General features: G+C 47.7%; 1 protein-coding gene across 1 annotated transcript; it reads right to left on the reverse strand.

Annotated features, from left to right (window-relative positions):
- Window positions 1-91: 91 nt before the first annotated feature.
- LOC144108762 (P protein-like) lies at window positions 92-27,878 on the reverse strand. The gene is made up of 17 exons (XM_077641931.1): window positions 27,598-27,878; window positions 22,711-22,990; window positions 20,147-20,228; window positions 19,333-19,582; window positions 17,083-17,239; window positions 15,339-15,410; window positions 14,129-14,251; window positions 13,079-13,203; window positions 11,807-11,945; window positions 10,319-10,454; window positions 9,658-9,874; window positions 8,366-8,520; window positions 7,019-7,146; window positions 5,649-5,813; window positions 4,651-4,741; window positions 2,475-2,568; window positions 92-656 (listed from the first exon to the last, which is right to left on the reverse strand). The coding sequence occupies exons 1-17, from the start codon at window positions 27,822-27,824 to the stop codon at window positions 569-571; spliced, it is 2,529 nt and encodes an 842-aa protein (XP_077498057.1). The 5' UTR covers window positions 27,825-27,878; the 3' UTR covers window positions 92-568.

Raw genomic sequence — 27,878 nt, forward strand, 5'->3', positions numbered from 1 at the left:
GACCCGACGAATGTTATTGTCACTGAAGACTCGTGATGATAAAAGCACAGGATCTGGCAATGACAGAGTTGCTTCAGAAATTGGCACACTCTGGCATCCGTAATAAAATTTTATTCGACGCAAGAAATGTTTATAGCTTATAGAGACTACCAAATGTAGTGTACGTAAGGTTGAATGGCTTTCATCACAAATTCCGTCATCAAGTTCTTAAATTATTCGCGTTTCGTATTCTCGTAGTTTACTTGTTCTAGCTTTAGCAATTCATTTTGTGGGAATCGAGTTCAAGTAGACGCAGGTCAGTGAAAAACACCATAGACTAGACTTGATAAATGGCCGGCTAAAATTCAAAAACTCCTCCCAACACACACAACTCTTCGCAGAAAGAAAACGCAACAACCTAAAAAAAATGGCAGGAATTAAATCATGCGCTGAAGACTCTCACACCGACCTAAAAACTGGTCGAGGATATGTCTAAATGTCAGTCGCTCTACCAGGTAAAATCAAGCAGCTCGCTATGCGAGCGCTCCTTGTGCACGCCTTTGTGTGGACACCGTCCTGAGCGCCGCTCTCAGATGTCCCAGTTGAGGAGGACGTGGCACGTGAGCAGCCAGGCAGTGGAGAGAGCCGTCGTAAGCAGCATCAGCGGGAATCCGATCCTTGGGGGATGAAAAGAAGCGGACGAGTTTGGACGAATGTAAAACTCTGTTCAGTTATGAAACGCGGTTCTCTACAGCCACACTTATCCCGCGGTAAAACTCTGGAAAAACCCCTATGTTACAGATGCCTGTTGGGTGTCCCGAAAACACATAATTTCCAGACATTTATGGTTGTGGTTTATGGGGGTTTAACGTCCCAAAGCGACTCAGGCTATGAGGGACGCCGTAGTGAAGGGCTCCGGAAATTCCGTCCACCTGGGGTTCTTTTACGTGCACTGACAACGCACAGCACACGGGCCTCTAGGACTTCGCCTCCATCGAAATTCGACCGCCGCGGCCGGAATCGACAACGCGTCTTTCGGGCCGGCAGCTGAGTGCGATTACCACTCAGCCACCGCGGCGGCCTTTCCTGCTGACATTTAGAACTAACATCTATCTCTGCAGCTTCAACACATAGAGCACGCCATCATGCAGATTGCAGTTGCTTCTTTGTGAATTAACTAACCAAAGATTTAATGAAAACGAAGCGACGAATGAAGACTGAAGTAAAACACAGGACAGAACCTACTCTCGTCGCGCTGTTTTCATTACATTTTCAAGCATGAACCAACTAGCCCATGCAAGAGTTTAACCTGACAACCATACAAACGGGGCACCGACTCAAACTTGTATCATGGTGACGTTTCGGCACTTATGTTGAGGTCGACCCGTTTTGAAAGTTCCTTTAACTACTGAATGTCGGAACCATGCGTCCATACTCGGCCATTGCCCCTGGAATTCGTGAAAACTGTTTCCATGTTTTCTGCGCCGCCACCCCCGCCGCCGCGGAGAGAGTTTGGTAGCGCCATCGCTAAGCCGAACTTGGGCGGAATAAAACGCAAAGAGCACTAAGCTGTAAACCAGCGCGAAGCGCTCTGCACCTTAACTACAGTCGGATATAACTTAACCCAGAAGCTCTTTCCCGTGAAAAGACACCCTTCAAGCCAATGGCGTCGGGCGCACATAGCAGAGAGTAGCAGGTGAGAGGGGTTAATCTCTTCCCTCTATGGTCGGGGATAGTCCCGTATTAATTGTGGCGCAGCTCCCTGCACTTCACGCTAGGAGGGATATGATAATCTCTCGACGCCACTGGCTGGAAGGAGGTCCTTTGAGGGAGCAAAGCCGCTGCGTTCTTAAGATCTATCCGGCTATAATATGGGTGATGCGGAAGATTGGTCGCGTACGCGCATACTCGTGCAACTGTCGCTGTGCCGCTATTTTGGCAACTTAGTACTTGCAATTTTAAGACTAGTTGAAGAAAGTGAAATCAGGCAGCCGAGGTGACATACACCAATGACGGCTTTCGCTGAATGTTTTAACTTAGCCGCAGCCTAGTTTAAACTGCAATTTTTACGAGCCGAAAAGCTGGACGAAGACCAGCAGCGGGGTGAAACGCTCCCAAATACTGCTGACAACCTGGCCTCAGAGGCACAATCTGCGCTGCAAGATGTTATTGCGGTGCTTTGAAAAATAGGAGTTCTTCAGCTTTTATCTAAATCCAAATAGACTGAGCATAAGTCAGGTGGCTTCAGCCGGAATTACATCGCTTCTACAGACATTACCGACGCTCTATAGTGCTTAGGAGCGAAGAGTCTGAGCGACTGCATCGTAACGGTGGCTCAAGATGTCACGAAGAAAGCGGCTGGCCTACACAACATACTCCATTCAGATACACCGGTTGCAGTGAGGACTGTTTGTGAACATTAATGTAAGTCTGGCGTTGAGTAGTGTGTCGCTCTGAAATGCAATTCTCAACAGTCAGCGGCTTACGCTCTTTACCTGAAAAACTCGAAAAAGCTGAACTTGTAGCCGTGTTGCTCGGCGACTCCGGCGCAGACAACATTCGCCGAGGCTCCGATGAGGGTTCCGTTACCTGCAGAAGAGGATTCATTGTCAGGCTTGTACCAAATGCATCACTTGACAGGTTCAAGAGCAGTTTTTCTGGGGTTTCTTAAAGCGTATCACCTGATAAAACGCAGTACCTGTAAATGTAATGGTTTGTCACACCACGCATGCGAAAAAAAAAACTTTCTCTTAACACACTACCTGCCATTTATTTCGCTAGGTGAAGCAGACATGTTCCTGTGGACTGCTTCTGTCGCAGAAGTGGTAACTTGATATTGAAATAGCAGGACTACTGAGAAGGCCCATACAGGGAAATGCTTGTACTATCGTAGGCATTATGAGCAGGAACACTGGAGCGCGTGCCCGATGCCTTGAACCGTACTTGTAGCGATGCACAGCGGCCGCTTTCAGAAACAAAGCGGAAAAGGGGGTACATTCTCCAATTTGTCAGAAGCAGGTAACGCAGCAGAACCCCTTCCACATTGTTGCGGAAAGCGGTCGCTTTGCATCGCCACATGGAAGGTTTGAGGCTACCTGCCAACATTTCTTATTGTGGAAATAGGTTGCGTATATTACCTTTCTCCCTATCCTCGGTTCCCAACCCCTCACCTCTTAATTTCATTTATCCATTCTGTCTGCTATCCTTTATTTCCGCTGCCCCAGCTCAGGAGCTTCAATATCGATGGCAGGTGCCGGGGCTATCAAATATTTTCCTTCCTTATTATCACTTTAATAAAAACACTTACTACTACTATCTGCTACGCGCTCCCGTGTTCTTGCTCATATTACGTATGACAGTACATATTTAGGTTTCCGTCACGCTATTGCTCTAAGCCTGGAATGTAGGAAGCAGACAGCCCCTGAAGCAGCCGTGCAGGAACTGTAGGACGGTTCCCTAGTTGTGCTGTGCAAAAACATTGCCACACGCTAAGATAGGCCGGTATGATGAGCAGCATGAAGAGAATAGACATTTAGCGATTCTTTTAAACTGGGTAATTTATTTTTTAATGCTTTCGTAACAGATTCTTTTTTGCTGGCACATCCCGTTTCCTGTAGATGCGCCCAACTAATTTCGCTTTACATTTGGTGGCTTTTATGACCCCCTAAATATTGTTTATTCTCTTAAACTATTTGCATCGCACATTTTGCTTTGACCCGCAGTACTAGATGACCCGACGACTCGCGTTCACTTTCGGCTCCGCTTTTCGTCGCTCCGAATGTCCACTCGCTTGGTCGCTGCTCGCTCGGCTCGCTGCAAGCGCCAGAGGCTTCATTTGGCAGTCACGCAGCGACACACGCCAGTATTTGCGCCTCATGGCACACATACTGCCGGCGCATTGAAAATGTAAACGTGGCGCATTTATTGTCGAATGCATCCGCCCGTTAAGCCATCCGTCGCAAAGAACTTTTGAATCTGGGGTATCCGACTTTTGTTCTGGCCTTCGTCTGTGAACATAAGGTTTTGGGTTACAACGAATCTTTAGCCAAGAATCTTTGCATGCTTTTTTATTGGAGAGTTGCCTAGTAGAAGTAATGAAAGTAACTGAGAAACATTTTGCTCCTGAAGTTTGGTTTAACTTCGGCTTTCTCTGTGCACACAAACTTGCGAGGAACTTGCTGGTCCTAAGGCCAGTGACGCCGGGGAGCTAGGAGGTGCCAGCGGGAAGGACAGCCACTCCGCAGCGCAATCGGCACTGAGGCCTGTGGCCACGGAGAATAGAAGGAACTCTTGGGACGCACAGTATCGGTGCCATGTGCTCCAGAAGAACGCGCCGGCATTGTAAGTTTCCAGGGGACCTTATAGGTTCGCACGTCGATCGTGACGAAAATGAACAATGTTCACGCGACGTTGATATATTGTTCGAGAATGATTATATTCCACGTGTAAGAACTCGTACCAAGCTACAGACGATACCGACGATCTACTGTATACATGTTTCAATGAGATTATGACAGAAGACCTCTACCATTCTGGTCTCAAGAGCTGCCACTTGTGCACCTGTTGCCGTCTCCGCCCCTGAAACTTTCCTTTTCGTTGTGCGCATAACTTCACCTTCGGTGGCTTGATGAACACTTCTAAAGGGTGGCTTTCCAATACAAAACGTCTTACCTCCAAGGCAAGCTCCAAATGCTAACGCGTAAACCAAAGGTCCGAGCTTGAGGCCCAAGTCACTCTCACCAAGGCCGGTGACAATCTTGATCTGAAAATGCAAAGCAGAAAGGACGGATTTTTCTACTTATCTCGACATTAAAAGAAAAGAACGGGGAACAAACATTAATTTGAAAACGCAGTGTCACCTAAAGGACAAGGCAGGATCTTCGATTCTTCAAGGCCAAATTATTCTATCACATTGCGTAATTTCCAAAGGGATATTTGCAACTCTATACGAAATATTCCCAGGGCGTAAACACAAAGAAGTACCTATGAATACGGCAGGGAAGAGAAATTAGCTAATACACCCCCTCAAAAGAGTTATTCAGAGACAAGCTGTCCGCACGGTGCTGTTCCTGCCGCTGTTCCCGCATTTGTTTGCACGCGTTCAGCAGTCGGCGACTGTGTCGATGGTCCGGGAAACGGCCAAGTGACCGGGCATTCTGAATGCTTTCCTCTCGTGAAGATATCCTGTGCTCATGAGCAAACAATGTAAGGTTTCACCATGGAGCTTAGCGCCTTCTGTACCCCTGGCTTGTCACGGTGGAGCACGCCGAATCTCGGCTGCATACTGCGATCGACCGGGTGGCCCCCGTCTGCGATGGCTAATGAGCTGCATGCCGCATGCCACCTCCAGTTTGAGCAGAAAAGCAGACGAAGCGGTCATGGGTGCGCGAGGAGCGCTCGCGCTCGTCAGGCAATGGGGAACGAATCACGGTTGTTTTTCCCCGAATAGAGAAGATTACTGATGATGGAGCGCATTATTCTCAGTTATGGTGGTCCGTGGTGATAGCGATGGAAGCAAAAACACTTTTACTCGAACACAAAATCACAAGACATTGTGTGGCAGACAGGCACGCCAGAATTTTTGGCTGTGAGCGAAAATGATTTCTTTGATAAGAGTTTGACTGCAGAAGATTGACACCGACGACGAAGCAATGCGCGAGAGCCCTCACCATGACGGTGGTGAAGGGGATGTTGTCCACGAACGAGGAGGCGAGCGCGGAGACCCAGGTGATGATTATAATAGACACGATGAGCCGGGAGTCGTGGTGCACGCTCCGGATCCAGCTCTGTGTCAGGTGGCCCACGTACAGAAGCAGCTTCAGCTCGACGAGGGCCTGCGGACACACACAAACCGGCAGAGTTTTCGTCTAGGGCGAAGATGTCACTTCAAGAAATAAGTACTTCCAAATAAGCGCCTAGCAGTAAGGAGAATTATTCGGATACTTGTGCGGCTGCAGGCTGTCTCGAAAGCCTTACAAGACGGGGTTTCACTACAGGGTTTTGCGGTCGCATAGTTACTTTTCACATGTGATGTACGTAACAGTATTATGGTGCCTCCGGCAAGCCTGTTAATTGTTTTGCAATATGTGTTCTCAAGAGAAGTTTTTCGATTGTGTACATCTTTGTTGCTTTTATGTCGTTACTTAGGTTTTTCATTGCTGTGCATGCTTTTATATTCTGTGCGTCTTCATTTCCCTGAATCATCGAACGAAATACTTGTTTTAAATTGGGATCAATGACTAGCGACCAGCTAACGATGTTTATATGTCCTTAAAGGAATGACGTGCATGAATGGGCAAATAAAAATTTAATTGAATTGAAGAGTACATGGTGGCGCTTCTGTTCTGATTCGTAAGCATAGAGCGAGGACTAAGCACAAGAAAGCAAAAAAGGAAATAAGATTGGCGATACGGCTCTCGGCTCCCATTAGACAATATGAACGGGAATAGCGCCTTACTGCCAGCCCACCCGCTGCGTCCACACGAGCATGAACTTTGACCAGACATGGCGCACTTTTGTTCAGGTGCTCTAAGAAGCCTTGCTGGGAATACGCAGATGAAGCTTAAATAAAATGTACAGTATATCCACGCAAAGAACTTCAGCACGCATACTCAGCAGAATTATTTGCACCGAAACAAAGCTACGGTAAAATGGTGATAAAGAGTAATACGACAAAATATAAAGAATTGCGCTAATAAACTAACCAGCTCTCATGAATGCTAAGCTATATAATCATAAAAATATCAAATAAAGAACAAAACTGACCGAAAATGCACATATAAAGTGAGAAAATGTTGATTCATTCTCAACAGCGGCTTATGTTTTTCGGTAAATAAGCTGAACAACCATTACATCTTATACAAGGTGGAGATGCGCTATCTTTTGGAAATTTCTCCGACGATGATTGAGTGAAAACGTGGGTTATGAACGAATAATTCAGTACGGGAAACCGAGGGCTTTGCTTTTAAGGCACGGTCAAAGGATATTTAGGTAGGATGATTCCTGCTATAGATGGCGGGGTACTGCACTGCTCACTGACCTCCATGACGACGAAGAGAGCACCGAAGAATATAAGCGTCGTCCACTCGACGCGAGCGATAACGGCGTCCAGCTCGCGGGTGTCAGCCAGAACCATTAGCATCACGGCTCCGAGGATAGCGGTCCAGCCTGCGTTAAAGGATCCAAAAATGCGAAAAATGTTCTGAAAGAAATATCCGGACAAATGCCACTCATTGAACAATGTCAAACATGCTGCACCGAATCAAGACACACTGTTGGTCTTAACGTGGTGCACCATCAAGACCAGCCTAAAATTCCTTGCTTCTCGCCGATTACCTTTAGGAGCCGAAATTGGTTGTATTGGTCTCAGCATTCTGGGGCCAATCTCTGCTACTTTTTGAGTGGTCTGAAAAATGCATGACATCTCAGGACAACTAAAAGCAATTGATGCTTTAAAAGAGTCTGCCGTGTAAAGAGCTGTGGAAGAGAAGCTCCACTATAGGTGTGCTGCAAGTGCACCAGTGCTGTTCAATAAAGTACAAGACTGCTTGCAGTGTTTTCACACAAACGAAGGAGTGATGTCTACAGCTGCTGGGTTTCACGTCGACGGACACGCTAATTGAAAAGCTAAGACATGTTCTCTCACAAAGCAGTGACTGGAAGCAAGACCGGAATCGTACGACTTTTACGCTTAGCGTATTTTTTTTTGGTTCCCAAAAAAGACAAAAATGGCGCCTTTTTTCCAGCAAAAGACCTCACGACTAATAGCGGCAGCTAATCGTAGTGGTCAATGAATTTTTTTAATTACTATTGTATTGTCATGCAGAATGTTTTTGATGCCATTGTGCTATCACACGCTTTGTGTCTGACCAATCGTTGTGGCACGATAGCATGGTACGTCGCAATGGCGCCACGTAAGACGTCACTTTATGTTGAACAAGTCTGGCGCGCCACCCCACCGACACCGACGACACTTAACCGGAAAGCGTACCGTATGCAGTCCTGACTGTAAAACGTCCCGTGCGACTAATGCATTGTCAAGATAGGTCGCACCAACGACGAACATGTTTTATCCAGTCGCTAGATCTACTTCGAGGAGGCCTCTGCCCGTCTACATCTAGGTTCCTTGTCAGCCCTGGCCCGCTCGCACGTCAAACCCTTCTTGGGTCACACCGTGGTACTAACCGCCTTGTTACTGGAGACGGCAGTACATTGCTACTCAAGAGACTAAGTTTCAGCTCTGGAAATAGGCTGAATCCTCGCACACAGTACACGACTCTTTATGCGCAAGGTTGGTCTACAGATATAACCGCTAGTCACCCTAGCCTTCCTTTATGCAGGAATTTTTTTGAGATGGAAGGAGCGGTTGTTTAGTAAAAGAACTTGCCAAGGGTCAGATGGATCTCTGGAATACTCTGCAGAAAGAATAGAAGGATGACCGCTGCAAGGACCACGGCCGTCTTGACCAGGAGAGCTGGCTCACGGATCCTATACTTCTCGGTCAGCGCCCGCAGGTTCTCGCGGAAGTCCGCCTCCGCCTGCCTACGTTGCACACAAAAGAGGATTGTTCGCTTTCAATGAACTGAAATTCTGTTAACAGAAGTTGAGTTCAGGTTTGCAGTGCTATACAAAACATTCCAACATTACATCACCCAAAGTGTGACGGTCAGCGAAGGAGTGTAGATTACGGCTCTTGAGCCTTAGAGAGTCCCACTCTCTCAGTAACTTCCTGGTAGACGTAATTACAAAAAATGGAGTCAGGTCGCAGGTTCTCGAGAATACCCGCTTCCATCGCCAGATATCCTCAATGACTCGAGACCATCTTAAGAATACTGTTGTCTGGCGGGACTACCGCGACAGCGGGAAGGTGTAGAAAATCAGACGTCGCCGTCGGCGGCGTTGGCGTCGTTGACTGGGAGTGAAAAATACGTCAAGTCCCCCCCTCCCCCCCCACTAAAAAAAACTGCATAGGTTGCAGGTGGGCCACCTATGTCATGCAACCTTGAGGCGTCACCCCAATTTGCCCAACGGATTGTGAACAAACTGCGCACTGTGGCAGGTGGCAGTTAAATTAATCATTGGTCACGAGAGGCTGTCCGGGAAGAGCAACATAGGTCGCACAAGCCCCACCAGTGGAAGCACTCGCCATCGCAGCCCTTGCAAAAATTCTTTAGACAGTCTATAGACTGTCCACAGACGGCTATAATGTCTATGGACTCTATAAACAAACCGTATTGAACGGTCTATAGGCAGTCTATAGACGATGTACAGATTTATAGGCCATACACTTTTACTAGACGTGCCTGTAGACTATGAATAGACAAAAAGAAATATCCATAGGAAGGCAACAAACTCTATAAGAAGTCTATGACTGTATAGACCATTTTTATAAGAGAGGAGCAGCGCATTGTGTAACCGTTGCACCACTGAGCTAGGATTGGTACGAGGACTCCCACGGATCTATGAATGTAGAGTAGAGAACGACCATTTATGCATACATATTAACGCACTAAAGCTATGGCATCACAGCATTAATGCGGAGCTTAAATGTCCACTGCAACTTTTTTTTCAGATTTCAGCTACGCGTACCGCAGCGCTGACTGCAATGACGTTTATGCTCGGAGGAGGTGGCTGATCGAGCTGTCAAGGCAGCAACGACTCGCCCAGAAGAGTACGCACATGTAGGAAGCAGTCTTGCCGCCCTTGGAGGCGGGCGTCCTTCCGGCCGTCGCCGTTGTGAGCGTGGTCGAGCGCGCGTAGTGGCTGCGCTTGCTCTGCTGGCGCACAAGCTTGCGGACCTTCTTGCGAAGCACGTGTCGCACGTGAGTCTCGTCGCGGGAGTACTCGGCCAGGGAGAAGACTGCCTTCTGCCACACCTGGATCTTGTGGGCCATCTCTGCGCGGTGAGGAAAAAAAAAAGAGTTCAATGTAGTCCGGCACAGTGAAGCGGGCTGGTCTCTGCATACACGGATCTACAATTCCTCATTGAAAGCTTTCCCTGTTTCTGTAGAGCAAAATAACATCACCAGGGATTCCTCATAAATGCACCAGGGATTCCTCACAGTCTGCTCGGCCAACGTTTGGAATAGAAAACTTCTGTGTTTAGGCGAAGACATCTGTGTTCGAAACGTGGGCCGACTGAACTGAGGCTTCCCTCCATCAGTGTTCGTCTTGTATTGTCTAAGAAGCCCATATTCCCTGCTCTGAGAGTACCATTGTTGTTACTAACGAATGATCGGGCTAAAATGACAAGGCATTCCTGTGTTGTATGTACTATCATCAGGTAAATAGCAAACGCAAATCGCAGTCGCTGTAGACAAGTGAGCAAAGAAATAATGACCGAGGTAGTCGGAGCACTGTGCCAAGCGTAGCTTCTTGACATCTCGGTAGTAGATTCGCAGGTAGATGTAGGCGCCCACCGCGCAGATCACCACTCCGGGAACCATGTGCGCTGTGAACGTGGTGAAGGACACTCCCTGCGGGCAGTTCAAAGCACATATAGGTTGGTTCTCTGAAAGGTTGGCTCAGCTTCGTTAAAGATGTCATGATTAAAAAAACGCAAAGGTTCAGCGCACGGTAATCGATTCACGAACGGGTAGCTTGGCAGCATAATCACTGGCGCACCGCCTCGCCTCCTCGAAATGCGTTTTCCACTCATAAATTTATTTCCCTCAAGAGCAATTACCCTCCTCCACGTAGTAGAGTTTAATTCATTAGTTTTGCCATACCTCTTCAGAAATGGTGTCTGGTATCGGGTAGAAGGAAATAAGACGATTTTTTTTAATTGTTCAGCGTGTTCAGGAGAATCCGCCAACGTAGAGTGAGATACGAAGTAAGCAAGAACATACGCTAGCATCCACGCATGAGCAGGGCAATGCTTGGGTGGATGCCAGTGAATAAGCACTTGCTTATTTCAGGTTTACGTGATGCCACAAATCTCAGGCTGGGCTATTGAGAAGTTTGTATGTGCAAGGACCAAATGATCACGGGCAAAGATTAATTGATCATGTGACATGTTAAATTGGTTAGTTTCCGAACTAATGAAGCCGTTACTTATGGTGCGCTACGATCATGTGTCCGACAACGGCGGCTCATACAGCCTTGTTATGTGATTACGCCATCTCTTGCGAACGACTACCACTAGGTATGGAGGGGACGGGGCGGAGAGGAATGTATTTTCTTTACGGGCGGCGGGAACCAGGATATGGTTTGTTGAATGCAGTACGACAATGTATTTCATCGCTACGCCTTATAAAAGCGAGCACTGCCAGAGACGCAGTAAGAATGTATATCTATGTGCACTGAATAATCTCAGGTGCAAATTTCGCATCTATGAAAACATTAAATGCCAGTTACCATAAAGAAACCCGAAATAATTGGATTTATTAAGACATCCTCAAATCAAACTGTTCCTCTTCTCTCGTACATCTGATGAAAGTGCTGCATGCTCGTGGCACATTAACGCGCGTGCTGAGTAAGTATCTTGATGAACATACTGCGTTGATTCCACCCTCTTTGCCGTCAGAGTTAATAGGAACAGATTTGAGTGGCATAAGAGGTTAATAGGGTTTAAAGTTCCGAACCTGCATGGGCGTCTAAGGACGCCGTAAAGAAGGATCCCAATAATTTTCGGCGTTTGGTATTCATTCGCCCGCCGCGACACTTAACGGCTCACATGGGCAGCCTCCTCAGCAATGGTTATGCATTGGGGCACCGGGGTCGCCAGCCGAATTCCAAAAACAGTGAGCCACTGGGGTGCGTGAATAACTTTTGATGTGACGTGCTCTTAAGGGAATTGAAGAGGTTGGCTCAAGAGGACGGGACTGACCAGAGAACGGACGCTTGGATTGGATATGATGATGACATTGGGAGGGTCTCCCACGGGCGTGGCTGCTCCGCCAATGTTGGAGAAGATCACAAGGATGATTAGCACGTGCTTGGGGTCCAGGTCCATGACTTCACAGAGCCTGTGCGACGGGAATGATAACAGAGTATTAGTGACACAGCCGGCCTTACACAATGAGGCACTCTCGCACCGAGTCACTCTACCCTCCTTTGATCAATGTAAAGAAAATATAATGCTTAAAGCTCAATCGACCACCGTCGACTCGGTTCGTATACGTAAGTAACCTTGGGAACAGAAGAAAAGGCTCTCGCATTTTGAGACTAATGTGTTCTGGCTGCTCCCCAATGACTGAGCAGATTTTAATTAAGGGAGCAGTTCTTACGGTCTTGACTGAAACGTACTCCACTTTGGGGGGTCACAAAATAATCTAGCATCTTTCCATAGTTCAAGGCCAGCGCAAGTGGTAAGGGTTGCGTCTTCTTATCGCTACCATGAACCCCCATGAGGGAAGCATATCGCTGGTGTAAATCGCAAAGCCAACGCCTGTGTCGCTGCCCTGTCGTCTTTTAAGCCGCAGTACAACAGGCTAAAGATCTGTAAGTCTGTACGCCGAACGTTTGTGAGCACTACAAATCGCGACACGCAAGCGGGTATGTCAAGTGAGTGGTATTTTTGTATTTCGCGGGCATCTGCAGTGAGCAGAAGAAACTAATACGTAAAAGATGGAAAGGCAGGAGCTTTTCATTAGGACGTTTTGTGGACCTTTCTAGAACCTTATCAGAATTTTTTGCTTAACGTCGCGTCTTGACAAGTTTGTTAATCTCGAATAATTATGCACTTAAACATATTACAAAAAGAGTTGAATCGGTTCATAAAACAGCCAGAAATATGCATTTGGTCGCGTCGTTTTAGATTGCATCGGCATATCTTTAACTGTTGGCTAAATTACCTCGGAGACCCTCTATACTCAGCAGCTGGCTGACATTTTTGTACTCTCAACAAGCGACTAGCTCGGGATGAACTGACACCATTCGTGATGCTCATAGTAAGTGCCAACCACCAGCGTACATTAATGGAAGATGGAAGGGCATTTCATAATCAGTCCTTCCCTGTCACGTTTCTTGCTGTCAAGCCTCATAGATGATCCAGGGCTGGGGTACACGTCGCCACTCATGCTTATACTTTTGGTTGCGCTAAGCCTGTCTTCAGAATTATACCTTACCACTAGCAGCATCCATATTCAGATATGCTCACTTTATAGTAACCGGCGTCATCAGCAGGATTGTGGTCACGTTGTCCAGGAAAGCCGAGATGATGGCGGTGAAGGTACAGAGCATGGTCACCATGGGCCAGATGCGTCCATGAGCGAGCCGGTATGCCTGAGAGAGAAAAAGAATGTTGCACTTTGGCTCTTTCATGAAGCAAAACGCGAACAGCGCTAACTGTCGTGCAGGTCCACATGTCTGCGTCCATAACCACTTCAAAGACAAGTTGCGTCAGCAGGAAAACACTGCAAACATTGAACTATGATTCGCCATCACGACTCTTTATTCGAGGAATGTACTGACGCTATACAAGTGTAATCGCTCGAAAAAGGCGTATTTTTGAGTGCCGTAACACGTGAAGCAACACTATACTGCACTTAAATTGCCGCAACTGAAATACATGCGCTGTAGAGTACTGCTGCTCTGACATCGAGGCCCTGATGATAGTGCAACGAAAAACATACTAACACTACAGCACTATAGTTACTTTCGGAACAAGATTTCAAGTCATTGCGTGGCCTTCGGTGAGAACATCGGATGCTTTGGAATTAGTAACATAAGAATTAGAATTTAGCAACATGATTTTCTCGTGCTAATTATCCATTCAAAGCAAGAGGAATTATCCATTCCAAGCAGGCAGATGCTGCCGGCAGTACTTAGAGTAGGTGCTCTTAAGTTAGATGTTTGAGCACAAGCAGAAAACCTCAATAGCGCCAGGAGCGGCGATGTAGCGGCAGATTCGTCGTGGTCCTAGAACGGTTGCGGTGGCTACGAAAAGGTGAACAGCCTTCCCGGCAGCGTTCAAGCTCAGTGTAGTCGAGCTTGCGTAAGCAGTAAAGTCGAACCGAGCAGCGGTGAAATAATTGAACGGGGTTGAAAAAAGTGCACACATACGGGCTGCTGCCCTGAAAAACTGGCGAAAAATCTGAAAACTTTTTTCAGCCGAAGTTTGCCCCTGCGGGTCATACGCAGGGTGCGGAATAGAGTCCGCAAAACACGCATTACTTTTGTCCGTACTGATGGAATAAAAGCGGCTCACCAGCACCGCGGCGTAGTCGAAGAAGCCGGTCTCGCACAACACGCCAACAAGGATCATCATTCCAAAGAGCAGGCAAAGAGTTTCCACGTCCAGCCACGAGACCACCTGCGTCAGGCTGGGGCGCTGCATGCGGCCACGGAAGATTGAGAGCCAGAAAAATGTAAAATGTTGCGCCAATATTCACTACCCCATTCACTTGAACTTCTGCGCAGCACACCGAAATTGGCTCTCGCCTGTGACGAGGCCCGAAACAATGTTTCGTGTACTGGCTCTGTCACGCTCAGCGCAAGGGGCAATGCATCCATGTTTCTGATTGCAAGCAGGATGGGTATGTGCGAGGAAGAAAATTATCCCAACATAAGTACTCAAATATGCTCGCAGCCAATCGCTTTCGGCGAGTCTGCGAGAAGTTTGGTTTGGTTTGGGGGGGGTTTAACGTCCCAAAGCAACTCAGGCTATGAGGGACGCCGTAGTGAAGGGCTCCGGGAATTTCGACCACCTGGGGTTCTTTACCGTGCACTGACATCGCACAGCACACGGGCCTCTAAAATTTCGCCTCCATCGACATTGGACAGCCGCGGCCGGGATCGAACCCGCGTCTTTCGGGCCAGCAGCCGAGCGCCATAACCACTGAGCCACCGCGGCGGCTTAGTTTCCGAGATGTGAACAAGACACAAGACAGCTGAAGGGCTAATGGGTACTGCATTGTGAAAACTCAGCGGAAGGCACAGGCCAAAAAGCGCCATACGCATGCGTGTGCGTCTTATTTCTTTCTGCCTGTCCTGCGCCGCCATTTTACGCTACTAGAAGTGCACGAGCTACTGTGATGCAACTTTAAGCATAACAGAAAGGTAGGTCATGACACCCCCCTCTCGACAGCACTTAAAACTTTTTAGCTTTGCGTGCAGTGCCTCAATATGTTCAGGAATGAGTAATAATAATTGGTTTTTCTGGGAAAGGAAATGGCGCAGTATCTGTCTCATATATCGGCGGACACCTGAACCGCGCCGTAAGGGAAGGGATAAGAGAGGGAGTGAAAGAAGAAAGGAAGAATTAGGTACCGTAGTGGAGGGCTCCGGAATAATTTCGACCACCTGGGGATCTTTAACGTGCACTGACATCGCACAGCACACGGGCGCCTTAGCGTTTTTCCTCCATAAAAACGCAGCCGCACAAATGCTTTTCGAAGCAGCAAGAACTTGGTACATACCTCACCGACAACGCAGAGGGAGCCGACAGCCATTGTTGCTCCGATGAGAGCAGCCAGAGTCCGGTGCACCAGCTGAGAGAGAGAGAGTGACGAAAACATTTAAGGTTCGACTTCATGAGCCTATTAAGCTATGAAGCCAGAGTAGTGGTTACGCTGCAATGTTGCACGCATCACATGCAGAGAAGCCAACTTGTTACTTTTATTCTATACCAAGTAGTCCTTTCCCGTATATACTTGCGATTTGTTCGATGCGTCGTTTGGGTTGACCACTTCTGAAGAAAAAAAAAATTGCGATATCGTAGAGCGACGAACATTGAATCTAGGCGATTAGACTGCATCACACATCGAAGCTGTGGTGGCGCCATGAAAAACTGGCTACCGGAGGCGGTGCACTTATCTACCGAGCACTATATAGACACTGGACACTTGGAATGCGTGCAGAAGACGCGACACGTAAATGCCTTTGTTTCGTTCCTGCTGTCCGACACACAGCCTCAATGTCCCTAACGATGCCGATGTGTTCTAACTGGAATAAATCCTTCACGGCTGCACATAAATCCTGCTATAGTGCGGGAGAATCCAAACTTGCTGTTTTCCCTACTGTGATGAACATTACGCGTAAGGCCACGGGTCGCTTTCGTGCTGCCGAGAACGGCCACTAACGTTCATCTGGCATGAGTCGCCGCTCGGTTGAACGTCTAGGGGAATTATTTATTACAGTGAGGCTACGGTCGGCGCAGTGAGTGCTGCAGAGATCCGTGTTCTTCGTATCTTCGTATGGCCTTTATCCTATAATTGCTTGTCGCCCAAGCGCCGAAGCGTGTAGGTTATACGATTTCTCTGCAAATGTTTTCATCTCTAGAACATTTGCACGTCTAAGCGAAGAAGATGCGTACAGAGGTACCGAATAGTACAAGGCGTTTTACGTGAGCTTGTTGATGTGACATTGCGCCAGCAAATAAAGACAAAAAAACGGAAGTGGAATATGCGAAAATAAGTGCTGGTTGCAACAAATCTTACTTCGAAACAGCATTTTATTTAGCCTACTGACTGCACCAAGAGTTCATAAAAACAACAAAACAGCACAAAACGCGAGAACGGCTATGTAGTGAATTTGGTGGCACTTAACAGTTAAGCAGGTGGTTGACATTCGCAACCGTACTACACGGCGTTCCTTAACCTACAACGTCGCTTTGCCACGTAAAAATTCAGTCAACTGATCCTTCAAATTGGTTATGACTTAGTTTTAGCGGTTGATGGCCCTTGTTTGCTTTTGATGGTTTAAGCTTTGGTTTATGGTGGTTTAACGTCCCAAAGCGACTCAGATATGAGGGACGCCGTAGTGAAGGGCTCCAGAAATTTCGACCACCTGGGGTTCCATAACGTGCACTGACATCGCACAGTACACGGGCCTCTAGGATTTCGCCTCCATCGAAATTCGACCGCCGCGGCCGGGATCGAACCCGTGTCTTTCGGGCCAGCAGCCCAGCGCCATTACCACTAAGCCACCGCGGCGGCCCACTTGTTTCTTCTTGAGTTCCCTTCAACCGTGAGAAGCGTACGGCATAGGATACCAGTAAACATGAAAATAAACCGTGTTGCAAGTAGTTTTCTTCGTTTAGCTACTTCAATGTCGCTTTTTTTAGCGCTATGAAAGCGCTCATCTGACTGGGCATTATTGGTAGCAGCGACGTTCAGAGTCCATAGCGCTATGGACAGTGCTCTCATCATGGGCGTTGCTCACCTCAAAAACGATGAGCATGTAGAGCACCATCAGCACTGACGCCGCCAGAAAGATGCTGAGACCGAACTCCACCTCCGACGGCTCCAACTGGCTCTGTACCGGGTAGGACACCTCGGGAGGACTACCGTGCACCTCGACGAGAAGATCGCATCTGGTGCTATGGAAAAACGGGAGACAACGCACTTGTTGGAACTGGAGGTAAACCATTAAATGGGCAGCACTGAAATAGGTCTTGGCCTCATCACTTGTCAGCAGCTGACAAAATGAGGGCTCTCGGAATTGGCGCTCTCCAGAGAGGCGAAAGATAGTGAGTCATAGTTTTTCGAAGAATTCGACAGGAGCCAAGCTATCACAGCGCTTTCTCTGAGCATGCTGACCTTAGAAACCATGTTGGTCCTGGTTATTTCGTTGGTGCCTTGTTGCTCTTTACTGTACAGCTTTTTAAACTTATGAAGGCAGGCGTGTCAGAAAACTTCTCCGCGATAAACAGCACATCCATTGGCGTTATAGTAAGTCGTAAGCCAAAAGCTGAAGAGTCAGACAGCTGGCATATAATGATCTAGGGTGGCCTCAATATTGCCAAGTACGTACCGGGATATAGGCACTGTAGAGACATTACACTTTTGTTCAGAGTCCAAATGAGAGATTTATTCACAAGTGCATATATGGGCACACAGTGTCAGAGATTGATATTGGATAGCCTCAGAATGAGAGTGAAAAATTAGAGGAAGCGATGGGTAGTGTACCGAGTGTTTCACGCATGATCAGGACGAATTTTTCTTTAACTACGATGTTTCGGAGAAAACTGTAAAGTTTTCCTTTGTGGCCGCATGGCTGCGCTTGTGTGGATGTCAATGAGTAACTGCTACCTTATTTCAATTTTTAAATGTTGGCTTTCAGAGCTAGAAGAACGCTTTTTTCGGCCTAGCATTGCAAGCGATGTAGCGCATCAGATTAAAACTAGGATATGCTATTAGGCTGGTTAATATTGAATTGTTACCACTTTAAATATTAATTTCGAAACATCGCTCGAAAATACATGTCCTTTAGAGAAAGTTTCAGGCAGAGCCCTAGCTCCAGTACACGGAAATTATAGAAATAGTCATGAATTGCCAGCAACCTACTTAAGACTTAATAGTATAAAGTTTACTGTGTTTTATCGCATTCAATTTTTCATATTTGAAATAGCATGTATAATGCAGTGTCTAATCTAGGTAAAGTTTGTGGGTAATATCAATAGGCCCCATAAATTTGGAAGCACATGCTGGAGCTTTGCCACTTCCTTCGATTCCTTGTATCCTGTAGGGGTCAGGGACTTGCAGAATTTTATTCGTAGATCTCAATTAAACACCTACATGATACACTCTTACAATGTGCTGGAATTAGCATAATATTTCTCCCTGCACACGAAAGGGCTGAGGCAACACTAAGCGAGTGCTTGTAAAGGACAGGCTTTTCTAAATGTTTTCTACAGCCATTAATATCGCGACTCTCAGCAATAAGAGTCTTGGTTGCCGAGAACATCTTTCCAACAATATAAGACCTAACCGCGCCCGCACTTTAGGCTCCATTTGTGTAGAGCTCTTCAAAATTGTATTTTACTTCAACAGACAAAGCGCTGTTGAATAGCTTGCGGTGGGCTATTCCTGTTAGGAGCGGCCAAACACATAGCCCATATGAACTTGCGATTTCGTTTGGAGAGGAGAAGATGGCGGCTGCTACATAGCTAGGACTGCCACTTCCCCCCGCTAGAGGACGAGTAGTTGGTCTGCCACTCACGCTCACTGGAAGAAATTATTCCGGAGCCTTCCACTACGGTACCTCTTTCCTTTTTTCTTTCAGTCCCGCATTTATCCCTTTTTTCTTTCAGTACCTCCTTTATACCTTTTTTCTCTCAGTCCCTCCTTTATCCCTCCCCTTACGGCGCTGTTCAGGTGCCTGCCGATATGCGAGACAGATACTGCGCCATTTCCTTTCCCCCAGGAACCAGTTTTCAATTCTTGTGCGTTTTTATGGAGGAAAAACGCTAAGGCGCCCGTGTGCTGTGCGATGTCAGTGCACGTTAAAGATCCCCTGGTGGTCGAAATTATTCCGGAGCCCTCCACTACGGCACCTCTTCCTTTTTTCTTACACTCCCTCCTTTATCCCTCCCCTTACGGCGCGGTTCAGGTGTTCGCCGATATACGCGACAGATACAGCGCCATTTCCTTCCCTAAAAAACAATTATGATTATTATTCAGGCTCACTTACTGATATTGTTTGCAGGTAAAGACTTCGCTCGCAAGGAAGCTGGTCCCTGCGATGGCTTCCTCTACAGGTACTGTTGGCACGCGCAAAATGTGCCTCCACGTCGTTAGAGCGTTCCCGGACAAGTTGCTGGTGCTGGCTTTGAGCAGTGCGACTGTGGTGAAGACGTGCGTAGCATTGGCGAGGGAGGGATGGAGGAACGGTCCCCTCAGCGATAGCCGCACAGGCGAAGACCAGTCGTCCAAGTGGATTCCTGGCACACGTCGACACGCATTGGGATCTAGCTCAGGAAACGTGGTGGCCTTGAACGTAGGCTATCAATAGTCCTTTGCCATTGGCGGAAAAACCCCAGAGATTGCACAAATGTGACCGGATGGTTTAGTTAGTGTTGCCCGAGGCCAGAATAAACTATCGTACGCGTTTGCAGAAGTTCTGAAACGCTGTTTACATATGTTACACATTTTTTTTAAAGCCACATATGTGCACTCGGACGACAATGGCCATTGTTGAAGAGCACGGTGTTTTAAATATGTCTTGGAGTAAACGAAAGATTAGCTTCTTTAGTATGAACTGAGTGGCCAAAAATTAGAGGTCAAGGAAAGTTTTTTGGGACATACATGAACTTGAAGGGAGTGAAACGAGATTTCACCAAATTAGTTATATTTTACGGCATTTCTGGCCGAATTAAGGCACTATGATTTGGGTGTTGTCAAAGAGCCAGAAAGAGCTAACTGTGCGCTAGAAATAATATGCATTTGAGGATTAGACGGCTCAGGCCTTGGCAAATAAAAAAAATAAAAGTTTCACTGAAGGATACGGTGAGGTCCGCTCTTTGTGCTGATGTTGAACTTGTGTTTGCTGCTGTCCTGGTCCGCTTCGGGGATTATGCCCATCACCACCTGTAAAGTTTGTTCCACCAATTGTAATGCGAGAGAAATAAACTTCACATCATGCGATCTCGTCCCGCGTAGGTCACAGATTTCTGATTGGTTGACAGGACGATTATGTCACAAGGTCGGGTGGCCTCGTAATGCCATCACAGTCTGCGAACTGTAACAGGTGGCAACGTACGCATCAGGGTTTTAGCAACCTGCCCACCGTACGTGGCAGGCGAAATTTCATTCAATTAAACAATTCATCCGACACGTGCCCACTGTGGCACTTTTAATTGCGCAAACTTCACATCACGCGATTTCGCGTCATGTGTTAGCAAGAAAAGTCGCTGATTAACGGAGAGGGTGATGACGCCACAAGGTCATGTGAAAACTGTACGAGAATGCAGAACTGAAAGACAAGGTGAGAGCGTGCTACCGGGAAAAGGCGAGGCAAGAAGATTGGAACCGGTTTCAGGTGCACTCATTGAGCTTACGCAGAAACAAACCGACACAGACACAAGCGGGTAGCAATAACGTTGCCTCTAAAGCTGTTGCCTCTAAAGAATAAAGTAATTGTGGCGAAGTCCCCTTAAGAGGGGACTTCGCCACAATTACTTTATTCTTTCAAGTGTAGCATTGTTGGCTTGCGTTTCTTAACTTAAGGTAAGAATGATATATGCAGCTCCCTCCTGTATCTCTTCCCTTGATAGTAATTGGTTTTTGGGGAAAGGAAATGGCGGAGTATGTCTCGTATATCATTGGACACCTGAACCGCGCCGTAAGGAAAGGGATAAAGGAGGAGGAGGTGAAAGAAGAAAGGAAGAGGTGCCATAGTGGAGGGCTCCGGAATAATTTCGACTACCTGGGGATCTTTAACGTGTACTGACATCGCGCAGCACACGGGAGGCTTAGCGTTTCGCCTCCATCGAAACGCTTTCGGGTTTGAATCCTTGAATCAGTTTACAATAAGGAACCCTAACTCCGAACCACTGAAGACATGCGTCGAAAAACTATTTGGTGACGTATGGAGGACATTCGCCACGTAAACACTAGAGCCTTTCGGTGCATTTTGAATAATAGATACATGAACAAATCCTCACTAATAATTCCTAATGATGCATCGCTGCCTCCGAGTTCAGTTACTAAAATTGCCATGTCGACCTGGTCGGAGTCAGTTTTCATGATAGCTGGCTATTTCATCGAACAACAAAGGGTACTGCGCACATACAAACAAGGACAACGGTACAAAACGTCAGCCTTATTGTCCTTGTTCTTATATGCGCAGTACCCCTTGTTGTCCTGACTGACCGATTCGCCCAACCACGCACTCTCTAAAACAACGTTTCATCGAGCGTCACAGTGACAAACATAGTAGTGGTAGAGCTATGGTCAATCTCTGCGGGTGTAGTAGCAGTGTCAGATAGGGTTTTAGCAGCTGAGTTAGGGAACCAGCGTAAATTCCGAATTACACGTGTCAACGAAGTCTGCGAAGGACTGCGTTCTGAACAAAGTGACACTTGTAAACACTAGTAATGAACTCATACCAAACATGAAGGACGATGCAATATTACGATGTAATATCGATTGCAAGCGGCTGCGAGATATCCTAGAAGTGGTGGTGCGCAGAAGAAGTCGCTGAAATCTAAATACCTGCGATATTCTTCCATGCATGTTGAGAGCGATACTCCTGTGACTACCTTGCCCAGATGGCTATTGCCAGTGCATAGTTGCTGGATAAATGCCTGCGCCCAGCGCTGATATTATGTGAAACAGCAGTGACGCTAAAAGTTAATGCTAAGGGAAAGGGACGAGAGTACAGAGGTAAAAAAAAATCGAGATCACTGCGGCAACCCGTATCGGAGTAATGCGAAAGCATTGACGCCTCCTCGGCACTCGTCGCCTCTATTTACTCCTCTTTGCCTCAGTTGCCCCTATTTGCCTGAGAATTTGTGCAATTCGTCTTATTCCCGCCACGCTTTGTTCCAAACTTGGAGATTTGGAGTCGCGTCTTGGCTCCGCCCACACTTCCGCTCACGTGGTATGACACTTCCGGATGTTTCAAATTTGGCGCCACCTTTGCCTTGGCAACAACCATTTTTTGCCCATTTTTGGCTCTAATAATTAACTATTCATCCGATCGTCACGAAATTTTTGCGCCGCATGCTCGCATCATCCTTCGATTATAACCACTTTTTAGACGTTCTCTTTTTAGTTCCCAACAATGGCTACGGACACGTTTTGATGACACGAAACCACCGACATAGCCTAGTAAAGCTTTCGCTTTAATAAATGCCAGAGATACGCTTGGGAAGGGCATTTTCAGCTCTTCATTTTGTGATCCATGACGCGGCAATAGTTATAAAGTTTCATCAATTCAATAGGTGATTAAAAAGCTAACAATACTAGCACGCCTAACATCCAGATCATGTAGGCACTACTGAAGCCTCATTGTCAGTTCATGCGGAGAAATCTCCAACCACAGCACGGTTCCCGCAGACAGGCTTACCACAGCCGCAAGGAGAGCCGCCACCAGGAAGCATTTTTTGAAGAGGTTCCCGAAGGCTTTCAGTCGGTCGCAGCATCCGAGTCCGCAGGCCGCGTCGATGCCCTTTTTCGACGGCGGGCAGAAGGGGTCCGCGGGCTCGTCGTCGCTCAGGCACGACGAGGCCGACGCGCTGGAGACGCGGCGTCGCCCCGACGACGCCGGCGCCGAAGGGACGCGCGTCAGCGGGGTCTTCTCGTCAGATGAGCAGCTGGCGTCCATGGCTGCGTAATCTGGGCAAACGCTGCGTGCAAAGATGGAAAAGAACAGGGCTGATGCGAGAAAAACTGACGACAAGGAGCCAGAATGGCGGCATAAAAATTTAAAACTGAAATAATAAAAAAACCTTAATAATAATAATTATAATTATTGGGGAAAGGAAATGGCGCAGTATGTCTCATATCGCCGGACACCTGAACCACGCCGTGAGGGAAGGGATAAAGGAGGGACTTGGAGCGGAAAGAAAGAAAGAGGTGCCGTAGTGGAGGGCTCCGGAATAATTTCGACTACCTGGGGATCTTCAACGCGCACTGACGTCGCACAGCACATGGGCGCCTTAGCGTTTTTCCTCCATAAAAACGCAGCCGCCGCGGTCGGGTTCGATCCCGGGAACTCCGGATCAGTAGCGGAGCGCCCTAACCACTGAGCCACCGCGCGGGTAAAAAAAAACCTTAAGAAGTTAAAAAATTGAAAAAATAAAATCAATGAATAAGAATAATAACTTTAAAAAAGAAAAAGTTACAAAATTGAAAAGGAACAAAAATTAAAATAAAAACATTAAAAGCAGCAGCCAAAGTGGGAGTAGAAAGGCTTTCGCCTCGCGCACTTTAGATCGCCCAAGTACCCCTGAATTTTTCTTTTAGCACGATGGACTTGAGAGAAAACGGCGCGCCGCCGGCGTTGCGCAATGAGGCAATCAAAAGCTACATTTGCATCTCGACCAGAACCCGACCGCGGCGGCTGCGTTTTTGTGGAGGAAAAACGCTAAGGCGCCCGTGTGCTGTGCGATGTCAGTGCACGTTAAAGATCCCCAGGTGGTCGAAATTATTCTGGAGCCCTCCACTACGGACCTATTTGTTCCTCTCTTCTTTCACTCCCTCCTTTATCCCTTCCCTTACGGCGCGGTTCAGGTGTCCAACGATATATGAGACAGATACCGCGCCATTTCCTTTCCACCAAAAACCAATTATTATTATTATTATCTCGACCAGCCGCGGTGGCTCAGTGGTTAGCGCGCTCGGCTACTGATCCGGAGTTCCCGGGTTCGAACCCGACCGCGGCGGCTGCGTTTCGATGCAGGCGAAACGCAAAAGCGCCCCTGTGCTGTGCGATGTCAGTGCGCGTTGAAGATTCCCAGGTAGTTGAAATTATTCCGGAGATTGGCACCTATTTTTTTCCTTTCTTCTTTCACTCCCTCCTTTATCCCTTCCCTTACGGCGCGGTTCAGGTGTCCGCCGATACGCGAGACATACTGCGCCATTTCCTTTCCCCAAGAACCAATTTAATCTTGGCCAATAAAAAATGTGATCGAGATGGGTCGTAATTTGGTGGCCTGAAAACTGCATCTATGGTCACGTGATTCACACTTGTGTCGGCTATGGTGGCTGGTCTCATGTTCAGTGTGCGCCTTGGTCTGCGCCATAAGATTTGCGATGTTTCCGAGCAAACTAGCCACAAGTACATCTTGAGCTTCAAAACAGGCCTTATTTCGACAATAAAGAAGTTGAGAATGAAGCATTGTATGCTTAACCTTGCGTCGCCTTCCAGGAGTTCGAAGAATTCCCGCGCCTACACCTAATGAAACGCATATGAAAGATCTTAAGTCGTTAGGGCCAGGAGCGGCCTGCTATCTCACGGGCCTCTACACTTAATACTGAGATCTGTCCCTCTGCCAACGCTGCAAAAAAAGAAAGAGGGAGAGCGAAAAGACCTTTTTTGTTACTTTAGTTCTGCATCGAAATATGGTGGTGCTGGTAAAGCAGAATAAGTGGTCTTAAGGGAAATTGGACATGTTACACAAGATGCACCACTGTCGTAGGCACCGGATTAATATCGATCCCTTGGATGTTTTTTAACGCGCCTTCACGAAAACGACCGTGGGCGTATCAGCATTTTTCAGCCATCAAAAAGCGACTACACTGGCTGGGATCAGATTCCACACCTCCGTTCTCAGCACCGAACGACCACTCGCGGCGATTACGATCGGCAGGCACATACGTGGAAACTCAGACTAGTACTTGCGATTCGGGCCGAATTTCTGATTCGCCGTAGCAAGACAGCTGTTGGTGACCGCAGCCCAGTGACTTGGTCAGTCGTGATAAGCCCGGCACACATCTTACCCAATCACCAGTCACGGAGCGTTCTGATGAGCCAGCAGCATTAGCAAGAATTCGTCGGCAGCAGAGGAGGCTCGCAGGAAATTGAAAGGCAGTGTAGGTGCAATTCAGCAATGTGAAAAGCCTCTAGGGCAGCATACTGAGTGTCGCCTAGTTAGCCTACCTGCCTTTTCTGTTCAGTCTTTAAAGCCTGTAACATAGGTATGCACAGACTACAAAACGTGGTCGCTGTTGAGGCAATCTTAATTGCTTCTAGCGAATGGATTATGGCTTTATGATTTTATAGGGTTCAACGTCCTAAAGCGACTGTGGCTATGAGGAACGCCGTAGTGGAGGGCTCCGAATAATTTCCACCACCCTGGGTTCTTTAACATGCACTGAAGTCGCACAGCACGCGGGCCTCTAGCATTTCGCCTCCATCGAAATGCGGCCGCCGCGGCCCGGATCGAATCCGAACCTTCCGGGTCAGCAGACGAGCTCGATAACTACTCAGCAACCGCGGCGGTGGTTCTAGAGAATGGGTACGAAACGAGAATCGTTGGCTGTAGTGGTAGCGCATGGAATGCTCTGGACTGCCGTCTTGGGTTTTTGTCTTGAAGCATAAGCACCCGAGATCAGAAGTACTGTCACAAAGCAAACTGGTCTACGTAAAACAAAGCAATCGGCAGACCTACAGTGCCAGCACATGAAACCAGTGTCAAGACGGTGAAAAAATGAAATATGTGCAAAAGTTAGGAAAAGAAAACAGTAGCCAAAATTGGATAGCAGACCCGAGTACAGATTGTAACAGGGCGTTGAGGCGCAGTTAATGTTAAAAAATAGAATGGAACAGAAAATGCAGCAAAGAACGGAGAAATGTTACTAAACAAAATGCGACGTTTATAATAGGAAACTACAAAACGATTTGGTAACTCCATCAGGAGCAACATTTTTACGCAATATTTTCTGACCTTCGACGCTCGTTTGCAGAAAAAAGTTAGAATTTCCACGTAACAAATGAGGGAAAACAATTACAGTTTCAGCAAAATTTATGCTGTGAAGAGCAAATCCGATAGAAGCGCAATGGCGGGTAATTGCGAACAGCCTCAAATTTGAAGGGTAAAACCTTGTGCTCTGTGTCAAGGTGTGTCAAAACAATCTCGCAAGGATCGTTGCCTATACGTTGCGGTTTACACTGCCCAGTACTGTGCCATGCCTGACCCGAATATCACAGCGAAATTTGCTACATTCTTTACGTTACCCTATGCCACACGACAAAGCACCGTGAAAAATGCGCAAGTGAGCTCAGAAGTGAGTCATCTTGTTAGTTTCGAGTTGCAGGTGGCGAGCGAAGAACGTGCTGTTCCGATACCAGGTTCCGATAACACACGCGTAATCTGCTGCCCCCTTTCCACCTCAGCCTCGTACGGCTCTAGGCGCTTCCATTCCACACACTATTCGCTGAGAGCGCGAAAGATTTTTTTCAAGACCGAAAGGAAGAATAACTGCAATAGGCATGGCTAAAATTAGAGGCGAAGGCAGGAAGGTACCGCGGCAGAAGAGCTCTAATCGAACTGGCTACCGTGCAACTGAAGTTGCCTGCGTCGGACTCGCTCAAACTGTGGCCTGTAGAAAGAGTACCGAACCGCACACCTAACGAAGCGCGCGAGCTTCAGCATAATCACAGAGTCACTTCTTGCATAAACCGCAGGAAAAAAACGGATGTTTCGCAGGCTATCGGACAATTCACGACAGCCCCGTCTCGTGAAAATGCCACGTCAAGTGAAGTCTCCTCGACAGAAGGACCTGCCGACCGTTGCCCCACGCGACACGAGGACACTATTCGCCCGATAGTCGCATAACAGGTGCACATTTGTCCCCGAAAACCACACGACACGACGCATTTCGGCATGCTTTTGGAGATTAGAAAACATGTGAAAAATATGATGATTGCGTAGAAAAACTTGTGGAAACAGCGTCTGTGGTGTCATTTTTATCGCGCTTTGTGCATGTATGCAAGATATTGAAGGGCAGCTGTCAGATACATCGTGCGGAAATCTCCCACACCGTTAAAAATGTCCGGAAAACACACCTTCATGTACTGGTTAGACGGCTCTGAGGAATAGGGACATGCGAAGCCGGGAGTGACACTAGAGGCAATGTGCAGCAAGTAATTACGTGGCACCCTCGCATGGGAAGCCGTGCCGATAGTGGACGCCGTTACGGCGCGAGATAGGAATACAAGGCATTTGCAAATGAAATCAGCATTTTAGGCCCCTTTAGACACCTCGGCACTTAGGGCGACAAGCTGAGGGCAATGAACGGCTCTATCACTCGCACTAACGCCCGAACCCAACGACGGATCAATCTTCAATGGATTCAGTCACCGAGCACCGGCAATGGATAGGACAGCTACGTTTTTCTTACGACGCACACAAGTCCGCCTAATGACAAGCCGCGCAGGAGGGCGTATCGAACAGTTGTCACCATTTTCCCATCCTCTCCGGCGCAATATGGCCCGCCATCGAGCACTCACCTGTCGACCCTGTGGACGGAACGCCGCCTGGTCTTCCTGGCAGTGGCCACAGTCGAATTCGTGCTGCCGTAGATGGGGACGACGCCTGAAAACGGGGCCCGGACTTTCATTGAGGGAACAGAGCCGTTGCCCGTGTCCTGCCTCGCAGGCTCGCACTTGGAGGCTAAAAACGGCGTGCCGGAATTGGCCGTGGATTGCATGGTGGAGTAGCGCGGGTCGCTGCTCATCTTTCTGCACTGCTCGCTCGGCGCGCTCGAGGAACATTAACGACTGGGCCTGTT

The sequence above is a fragment of the Amblyomma americanum genome, chromosome 10 (genome assembly GCF_052857255.1).
Source record: "Amblyomma americanum isolate KBUSLIRL-KWMA chromosome 10, ASM5285725v1, whole genome shotgun sequence".
Lineage (NCBI taxonomy): Eukaryota > Metazoa > Arthropoda > Arachnida > Ixodida > Ixodidae > Amblyomma > Amblyomma americanum.

Coding starts and splice junctions, on each gene's coding strand:
- LOC144108762 (XM_077641931.1), bottom strand. CDS start 27,824: ATGAGCAGCGACCCGCGCTACTCCACCATGCAATCCACGGCCAATTCC. Junction 7,147..8,365: donor AGAGATCCATCTGACCCTTG/GCAAGTTCTTTT, acceptor CCTTTAACGCAG/GCTGGACCGCTATCCTCGGA. Junction 657..2,474: donor AGCTTTTTCGAGTTTTTCAG/GTAAAGAGCGTA, acceptor TCATCCCCCAAG/GATCGGATTCCCGCTGATGC.